The 9463-nt window shown below is 34.2% G+C and overlaps 1 protein-coding gene and 1 pseudogene across 2 annotated transcripts; one reads left to right on the top strand and one right to left on the bottom strand.

Annotated features, from left to right (window-relative positions):
• The first annotated feature begins 2000 nt into the window (after positions 1-2000).
• LOC143563153 (putative receptor-like protein kinase At2g42960) lies at positions 2001-5027 on the top strand. Its single transcript, XM_077050761.1, has 7 exons — positions 2001-2770; positions 2845-2949; positions 3173-3295; positions 3444-3614; positions 3722-3851; positions 4034-4240; positions 4706-5027. Exons 1-7 carry the CDS (start codon positions 2133-2135, stop codon positions 4790-4792), a joined length of 1461 nt encoding a protein of 486 aa, XP_076906876.1. The 5' UTR covers positions 2001-2132; the 3' UTR covers positions 4793-5027.
• A 311-nt stretch (positions 5028-5338) lies between these two features.
• Positions 5339-7689, bottom strand: LOC143563148 (uncharacterized; annotated as a pseudogene). Its single transcript, XR_013140609.1, has 9 exons — positions 7595-7689; positions 7389-7451; positions 7206-7289; positions 7099-7130; positions 6917-6998; positions 6611-6839; positions 6319-6546; positions 5963-6255; positions 5339-5888 (listed from the first exon to the last, which is right to left on the bottom strand). The product of XR_013140609.1 is annotated as an uncharacterized LOC143563148 (transcript).
• Positions 7690-9463: the final 1774 nt, after the last annotated feature.

The following is a 9463-nucleotide window of genomic DNA, read 5'->3' as shown; positions in this document are numbered from 1 at the left end:
TATTTTACTTTTATAATTATATCCTCATATACAAAGTATGCCTAGATTCGTGTATTAAGTTCACTCTCATACATGTAGGAACTAGTATATTATGATCCAACTTCGGTCTCCAAATTGAAATACATAGAGAGGAATAGCAAAACTCATTATTCACATACCGAATGAGTATTCATATAAATATTTAGGGTAAATACAATTAAAAAACCTTGTTTATTCTCGTAAAAGCCCATCAACAACTTTTTGCACGTTAAAGTCTTTTCCATGTTAAAGTTCGAAAAAATGTGCTATAAAAATAATCCTACGTGTTTACATTTATATTTCAAAGGTGTTGTACATGTTAAATAGGGTGAAAAGAGTGACGGCAACTTTTATTCGGGCACAATGATGCGGAATGCTATTTTCACTATGGTGTCATATATATATTTCAAGAGTATGCCTATTGAAAATATGATATAACTCCCGTAGAACAGTGATAAGTTAGGTTGTCACCTTAGCAAAGTTTGAGAGCAATCCTTTTCTTTTTGTCACCCTCAACTCCTCAAGTATGTGGATGGCATTTTAGTATGTGGAGATTAGGAGAATAACACACAATGTGATTGAATGTGTGTTAAACACCTTTCCATCACGCGACCTTGCTATCACAAAGTTACAACTCTTTTGGTATGCCCATCTCATATTCTAAAGCATTAACTAATACAGAAAAACAAAGGATAAATGTGGACATGTTGGGTTGTTGGCAGTGAGCCGGAATGATGAATATCATGTGCACGCTCAATGCATGGTTCACCACTTCGTCTTTAGGCCGACTGTGTAGATTATGGGCAAAATTGGTCAAGTCAAACTTAAGTAAATAACTATGCATATAATAAATCCAAGAATAAGTAATATTTGTATTTCTCATCTGTTGGTGTGTTTTCTTCTGATAGTGGAATAAAAATGATCAAGTAAGACAGCGGTAATTCAAATTGATTGTTATAGAAAACAATAAAAACAACCAAAAGCTTATAAATGCGTTTGTTGTAAACCAAGTCACAATTAAGGTTATGAAATATCAATTTGAAAGAGACAAACGAATCCCACCAAACATAAATGATTAATTTATGTATTTATTTATTTTTTAACAGCAACATAAATGATTAGTTAAAGGAGTAAAAAAAATATTTTGACCAAAAAAATATATATATTTTCAATTCTGCAATTAATAAACTTTAAGATGGAAGTAATTAATGTCAAACACTATGATTTATTCTTTATCATAATCAAATTATTTTTTTTATAACATATTCAAAAAACCTTAAGACCACCAGGTTAATATGAAACTAAAATTTTTTATATGAAATTCGAGCCCACAATCTTGTATAGGAAAAAGTTAAGGGACTACTGAATCCGAGTTGGTCTTTGGTACCAGAATCAAAATAATAGCATAAAAGATTTAATTTGAAAATAATAATAATTGGAGTAATATTTACCCGAATCAAACTAATGGCGTAAAAACATAAATAAAATTGAAAAGAAAAATAAGTAAAAAAGTCAAGGAATATTAACATTTATGAGTCATTTATATTTCCGAGATTATTATTATTATTATTATTATTATTATTATTATTATTATTATTTTGTGCCTATATTTCTTCAAAATTGTTGGCCCTCTCTTCCTCACCTCAAACTCAAAACAATCTCCTTTTTGCTTCAAGATTTTGTCTTTCGGTGGCTTTGCGTGCACTGCTTCTCATCACTAATCTCTTCTTGCATAATCATAATCATAATTTAACCACTGTTCTTTTTTCCTTCTGCCTCTTTTGATTCTTGTGGCTTTAGATTGAAATCACATTTGTAGTAAGTCTTAGTCTTTCTACAAATTTCTCTTATTTTAGATCACCACTTCATTTTCTTAAAAAAAAACCTAATTAAATCCCATTATTTACATATTTAATTGCATTAATATATTCATTTCATATTAAAACCTAGTAGTTATTTCAAGATTTGGGGTTAGCGTTTTCGTTAAAGATTGGATTTTTATTTTGTAGTTGATGTTGAATTTGAAGTTTGTAATCAAGTGGTGTGTTAAACTAATGGGTTAGCAGAAGCCAGAAAATATTTGATATCTTACAATTATACAATCATAACCAGAAATGTCAAGTTTAGATACGGAATTATCGAAGAAGACGTCGATTATGGGTCTTAAACTATGGGTCGTGATCTGCGTATGTGTTGTCGTGTTAATCTGTATGTGTATATGTTTATTATCAATGTGGGTCATGTGCCAAAAGAAATCAAGAAGAAGAAACAAATACCCACTTTCACAGATACCGAATGTACCAAAAGATATCAGAGTGGATAGTGTCGGAGGCCCGGGCCCACATAATAATTTTGAACATTCGTCTGCAACCGGTAATAATGAATCTGGTGGTAATAAGGGTTCAGGAAAGATGCTGTTTCAACTTGGAGTGAGTAAATCTGGTGATGCTGATAATGTAAGTCAAAGCAGTTCTATGTATGAAAGAGGATACGGGTCAAGATCAGGGGAAGAAGGAACTTCTGGAAGTTTATGGAAGCAGTCTTCACGTGGAGCAATGGGTTCTCCTTTTGTCGGCTTACCTGAAACCTCACATTTAGGGTGGGGCCACTGGTTTACTCTCAGAGACCTTGAACAAGCGACGGGTAGATTCTCGAGTGAAAATGTGGTTGGTGAGGGTGGGTATGGGGTGGTATATAAGGGCACATTGGTAAATGGGACCGAGGTCGCGGTGAAGAAGTTACTTAACAATTTGTGAGTTTAATATTAATTTGTAAATGTGTTATTTTGCTATTATTTAGGTTTATAAAACTTTTATTGTGTGGTAGGGGACAGGCAGAAAAAGAATTTAGAGTTGAAGTGGAAGCTATAGGACATGTTCGACACAAGAATCTTGTACGGCTCTTAGGGTATTGCATTGAAGGGACTCAAAGGTGCAGTTTTTTAATCGATAACTAATGTTTTAGTTATGATTACTGAAACAATAATATTGCATGTTTTTAAATTAAAACGATTAGGATGTTGTATGCAATAAAAATAAATTTTGGGTGGCTTTTAAGTTTCAACATGTTTGACCATTTGGGCCATTGGACCTGTTGAAAATAATGCACAACCAAAGTAAACGACTTATAATTCATATTTTATTGAATTAATTAGGATGCTTGTTTATGAATATGTTGACAATGGAAACCTGGAACAATGGCTTCACGGAGATACTCAAGAAAGCGGTGTGCTTACTTGGGAAGCACGAATGAAGGTCCTTCTTGGTATTGCAAAAGCGTAAGTGAATCTTTTTTTATTGAATTGCTTTTATATGATTTAATCAACATAACCAATTAAAAATGTGTGCAACATAAGACTTTTGTCCATAAATGTATATTTGACTTTTGTCTTGAGAATCTGAAACTTTTAGATACTGATTTTGCAGGCTTGCTTACTTGCATGAAGCTATAGAACCAAAGGTTGTGCATCGAGACATAAAATCAAGCAATATTTTAATCGATCATGATTTCAATGGCAAACTTTCTGACTTTGGATTGGCCAAGCTTTTAGATGCAGGAGAAAGTCACATAAATACAAGAGTTATGGGGACATTTGGGTAAGATGTCAACTTCTTGTTAAAACATATGTACCATTCTATGTAACAGGTGTTATAATATAGTTGGTTGAATAATGTATGAACTTTTTATGTTGTATTATGCGCAGTTATGTGGCTCCAGAGTATGCAAATACTGGCATGTTGAATGAAAAGAGTGATATTTATAGTTTTGGTGTGCTCCTTCTGGAAGCCGTAACCGGAAGGGATCCAGTGGATTACAGTCGAGTTGCAAATGAGGTACAATAACTAGTGTCATATTATTACAAAAATTGTATTACTTTTATAATAAGCATATGTTTAGCTGGTTACTTTTAAGCTTATCTTTTTATTTGCTGGTTTGATTCGCTAGAGATAAAACAAATCCAGAATTGACCAGTAAAGAGTGCTACAAGTTTCAATCATTTTTAAACTTTTGGCAGGTCAATCTTGTTGAGTGGCTGAAGATGATGGTCGGAAATATGAGAGCAGAGGAAGTTGTTGCCCCAAATATTGACCCTAAACCGTCAACACATGCTCTAAAACGTGCACTTCTGGTGGCCCTTAGATGTGTTGATCCTGACTCTAGCAAACGGCCTAAAATGAGTCAAGTTGTGAGAATGCTTGATTCAGATTTCCCATATCGTGAGGTAATACCTTTTTTTTTTCTTCTGGTATTTAACAGGCATTGGTTAGAGTTGCTAAATGGGTGGGAACATGTGTTGTTTTGGTACGAGTCTAAATGGGTTGGGATAATCCGAGCCTATTTTTTGTTCTAAATTTATATTTTTATTTGTTGTTTTTAATAACTGGTGTGCTAAATATGGTTCGAAGAGTTTTATAATATGCTTTATTATAATGATTAGGAGGTTTTATGTGTTAAAATGTCAACTCTTCTAATTATTGCATTTAATGTATGAAGTCAAAAGTGTTTCCGGTCTCTTAATCTTACAAATCAAAGAGGGGTATTGTGGTCATTTTGGATTTTGAATTAGTCATCCCATATCTAGTTGATGTTCCAAAAAGAGAAGTACATACAACCTTAATCTACATGACCATCTATACTCTGGTAGTTCTTTTGATAATAATGTAACACGTTTAACTTTTGAAAACAGGAACGAAGGAACAGGAGGAGCCGCACCACCAGCATGGATAGTGATACCATGAGCGGTCCTGCTGACATAGAACGCCCCGCGGCCTAATCAGAAATCTGACTGGATGCACTGAACAGAATTAACAAAAACTGTTAACGGGTTGGAATCATTCTTGGTTGATCACTAGCAGGAGCGCCTAGTGAGTGGATGTATGGTGGTGGTTGTCAGTAAAACCAAAATCATGAAAGTAGATGTAAATCACATAACAAGAAACAAGCTTTCTTTTTTCCTTTTTCCCCCTATTTTGGGTGTTAATAATAATCATGATCAATTATGTTTTTGGTACTATTTTAAGGGACAACCTTGACAGTCCTATTTAACTGACAAATGTTACTATTTATGTTTTGACTTAACACCCAACATGTGTCATTTGCACTCTCATAGTCGTAGGTTAATCAAAGCAGGTTTGAACATGTTTTGTAGGCACATTAGATGCTTGTTTTAAGAGCGACTTTGCGATAACCGGTAATCAGAATCAGATAGATGTGTTTATGTTGTATAAAATTGTAATAAGAGAATCATAAATAAGCAAGATAAGCGTATAAAAATGATTATTTCAGCTTGAAATTGTGGTAACTAATTTTAAAACACGCATCCAGACACACCCTGCATATAACATTAACAAAAGCACTCAATTCACAAGCCTCAAAAGTCAGCAACTACAATGACTTGCATAACTCACTCTAAATCATTTTCACAACTCAACTCACCCTATATCCAAAGCAAGTCATCCTCATTAACAAACAAAAAAAAATGTTTTTTTTTCTTGCGTAGCCATGCATTAAGGCTGATGGTACGAATCCGTTGCTTGTTCCTGTTGTGTATCATTTGGCTGTAAAAAGACGGGAATATCCAAACTGCTTCTTTCAGTATCAGGTGCAATTTCCCTAACATCAGCGATTCTTGCTTCTGTTGCTTCTATATCGTTCCATTCACCATCATTAATCGGACCGGTTTCATCCACAGATAGAGACGGTGGTGGATGAACTAAATTTATTTCTGAAACTGGAATATTCCTGGAATCACTAAGGCATGCTTTATCCACATTTTCTTCAGATGGATGCACGTGTTTGGTCAAAGGTTGACTATCGCGATGCGAGCAAGATTCTCCTCTTTCATCACTTGCTTAGTATTCTCCTCCTGCCTGCTAATATTGCAAACCCGCCACATCAGCAAATAAGAAGAATACTGGAATGTGAATGTGTTAGTTAAACGGACCTTTGAAGTTGTAACTGTAGAATATTAATATATGCCAAAAGTTCTTGATTTTCCTTTCTAGCAGCGGTTTCTTTCTCTGTTGCTTCGTTTATTGCAGCTTCAGCTTCTGCGTCTTTAACCCTAACTTTCTCCTCAGCCCTAACAACAGCTCCTTCTAAAATGACCACACGTTCTCTAGCTTTTGCCAGCTCAGATCGCCATAAAAGCGCCTCTTGATGAGATGAGTCTCGTTCCTTGATAAGTTGTTCTTTTTCTTTACTCAAAACCATCACCTTTTCTTCAATTTCTCTTAACTATAAAACCAAAAACCAATTTAGCATTGTAAAATCATCACATATATATACAAATTTACAAACCTTCATGCTGTAAGACACAGCTTGTTTTTCCAACTCTTTATTTAGCCGGTCAACTTCAGAAGCTGTGATCCTCCGCTGCTCATCCATCGTAAGAGCTGCAGATGCAGCACTCTCTGCTGCTTCAGCTGTCTCAGTTAGCTTCTCTGCTATTTCTTTTATTGTTGAATCCTTAACACGAATATCTCTGGCTAAATTTTGCAGCTCTTCGTCTTTCACTTTTAGTGTCTCCTATAATAAAATGAGATAATTAGCCATATTGCGTTTTTGACTGATTATAACTTTTTAAAACTACCTTCATGATTGTTAGATCATCCAATGGGGCATCGGGCGTTTTATTCAGCACTGATCCCAAAGCATTTCTCCTTGAAATCTGCATAGCAGCTTCAATTTCTTTGGAAGCTTCCAGAGCAGTTGAATTTGCAGCAGTTACGACAGCAGAAACTGTCCCTAAATTTGCGTTACTGTTTCCAGCTAATGAGTTTACTGCCTCTTTATGAGCCCTCAATACCAACTGTGTTGCACTGCTTGTGCATATGGTTTATAAGAAATCTGATACAAATAACTATTTCAAAAATATAAAAAGCGGCATATCGCTTACTGCAATGTCGCCACCCAAGCTCTAGCTGCAGCAGGAGTTTCTGCACAAAGAAAATATTCTTTTTTCTGTGGCGTTGCAATATCTAATAAATCAAGTTAGGGTTTACATGCAGCAGTTTTAACAAAATGTTATGATAACAAGAATGCAAATGACACAAATCCAATAACAAATGTGGTGGATACAAATTATACAGTTATCATACTTCGGTAGTCCACTGGAAAAAAAACATATACAATTGATAAGAATCATCCGGTGTGCAGCAAATTATAATGTTGAGCAGTGACCTTGCTGGAAATTATAGGGCGATGTAATGATTGTGCTATTTGAATCAAACAAGATTGTTCCTTTAACATTCGGGTCATTTCTTCTGATCCTGTAAACATTAACAATTTTAAAAAAATCAGACAAACTTGAATATTGCCAGATGTTTTAATGGAAAAAAGTAATAAATTATTGAGGCATATAATGTTACTTGTATTCCATTTTTCCTGTTGGTCGGGTCTAAGATTACCCATCTCTCATTCCATTTCCTTAGCTATGAAAATAAAAAGAATTAAAGCTAGAAGTCAGAAGAAATAGGTCTGTTATAATTGGTTTATTACCAATGTAAAACCCTAATGAATAAATCAGCGGATTTGATTGTAAATTATTAGAAAATATGGAAAAAGGATGTAGTACTGTTTCAGATCGCTTAAGAAGAGGTTCCGACCCGAGGCGGATGCCAAATGTCGTTTAATTTTATCCAAACTGCCCTCTGTAGCATTGGTAGCCATAGTAATAGTACTAGTTGAACCAACGAACAAACTAACTGTCAGCTGCTGCTTGTCTTGTTGTTTATGTTTGAAATTGATAAGCTTGTTTCATATTTTCTTTTTGCAGGATGAAGTGTTTTGTATACTAGGGCGGTTGTTGCTATCTTGAGCTTAGGTAATGGATTATTTTTCTATGTTTTTGATTTAGTGAAGTGAAATATTGTAAACGATCATGTATTTCATAACTTTACTTCTTTAATTTGTAGTTGACACTTGGATTATGCAGTGGTTTGTATGATTCTTAGTTAGTGAAACTGATAGGTGACTAAGTATTTGCTTCAACATGATTCTTTATTACTTATTTGTTTTATTTGTGACTGCATGATTTGTTACACCTACTTTTTCTATGAACATGATAGGTTTGTTGAAGTTGTTATGTTTACATGATTTGTACTTACAACTTACAACTTGCACACATAAAAGTTTTCTTTGGTTTAGTTGTTGTTTTTATGTCGTGATGTTTTATGTACTTGCTGCTCATTTGTTTTTGTGTATCAAAGTAAATAGATTGCTCAATTGTCTTTTTGTAACTTGATTGGAGGATGTATTCTATATAGGTTTGTCTTTGTTTAGTATTTGTTTACTTGATTGATTTAGCATAGTCTTAAAGTATGTGTTACGCCTTTTGTTTTACTCCTCTTATTATAAGTGATTAGGAATTCTTTTGAATTATTTGTTTTAAAGTGTCTTAATAATAGATTGTATCACTATCTCTCTAAAAATAAGTAGACATGTATATTTTTTAGTAACTAAATCATCAATTATTACACTATAAAAGGTTTTATGTTTTAGTTTGTGAATGACAAGAAGGGTAAGAAGAGGGGCAAAGGAAATAACCTGGTTTAAAGGTTTGACCCGATGTAAAGAGTAAAGACAGCTGCAACAATTTAAATAATGCAGGTAATTATGCACTTATATTTGTGAATGTCTTTTTTGGTGCGACTAAAGTTTTTGTAATAAATGTTGCAAGCCAACCAATATCAAGATAAATAAAATTAAAACAAAACAAAGTTATATGCCTCACAACATTAAAATAACATGGCTTCTCATCACATGGACACTTCCATTGGCGTCTACATCAGCAAATATTGAGCTGCCAAAGTCTTTTGCAGTTAGAGCATGTCATGCAGCTTATTATGTTTGGACAATAGTTGCAGACTGTTGCTTATCTCGAGCCTATTTACATTTATGTGAAACCCAAGTTCATAAAATAATCTGTTGACTTATTTTCTTCATACTAATAATCATTTGGTATGCAAGTTTTTAGGTGTTAATAGATATTGTGAGTTGGTGAGTTTTTTTTGTGTGTCTATAGATATGGTTAGTTTTCTCTAAACTCCCCCCCGCAACGCTCCAATACTAGTTATAAAATAATTTAACTTCAATTTGTCCGAGGACTCTAAACATGTCTCGAATAGATGACAACATTTTTAAAACATCCACATTTTGACGGTTGTTTTTGGGTGTTTATACGTCATCATTTTCTGTTTTTTTAGTACCGTAAATTTCTTTTTTTCTTTAGGTCGTTCAACTCTCTAATTTGGAGAGCTATGTTTTAATTGGGACACAGTTTGGCTTGAAAGTTCTATCAGGGGATAATACCGTCGGCTGCCACTAGACAGTCGTTATGCCGCCACAAGAGCAGAACTCTCCGGCGTAAAACACGATGAGATGAAAGCACAGGTGGGCTCGAGATCCAAGCTAACAACCTCGCAAGGTCTAGCTCAAATCCATC

The sequence above is a fragment of the Bidens hawaiensis genome, unplaced genomic scaffold, assembly GCF_021521415.1.
Source record: "Bidens hawaiensis isolate Kalapana, Puna unplaced genomic scaffold, B.hawaiensis_p1.1 tig00021325_1, whole genome shotgun sequence".
NCBI classification, from domain to species: domain Eukaryota; kingdom Viridiplantae; phylum Streptophyta; class Magnoliopsida; order Asterales; family Asteraceae; genus Bidens; species Bidens hawaiensis.
This window is presented reverse-complemented; position numbering and strand designations above follow the sequence as displayed.

Bases quoted from the DNA above. Each gene is read 5' to 3' on its own strand.
- LOC143563153 (XM_077050761.1), top strand. From the start codon at position 2,133: ATGTCAAGTTTAGATACGGAATTATCGAAGAAGACGTCGATTATGGGT. The intron at 3,296-3,443 runs GTAAGTGAATCT...CTGATTTTGCAG, and splicing joins CTTCTTGGTATTGCAAAAGC to GCTTGCTTACTTGCATGAAG. The intron at 4,241-4,705 runs GTAATACCTTTT...TTTTGAAAACAG, and splicing joins CAGATTTCCCATATCGTGAG to GAACGAAGGAACAGGAGGAG.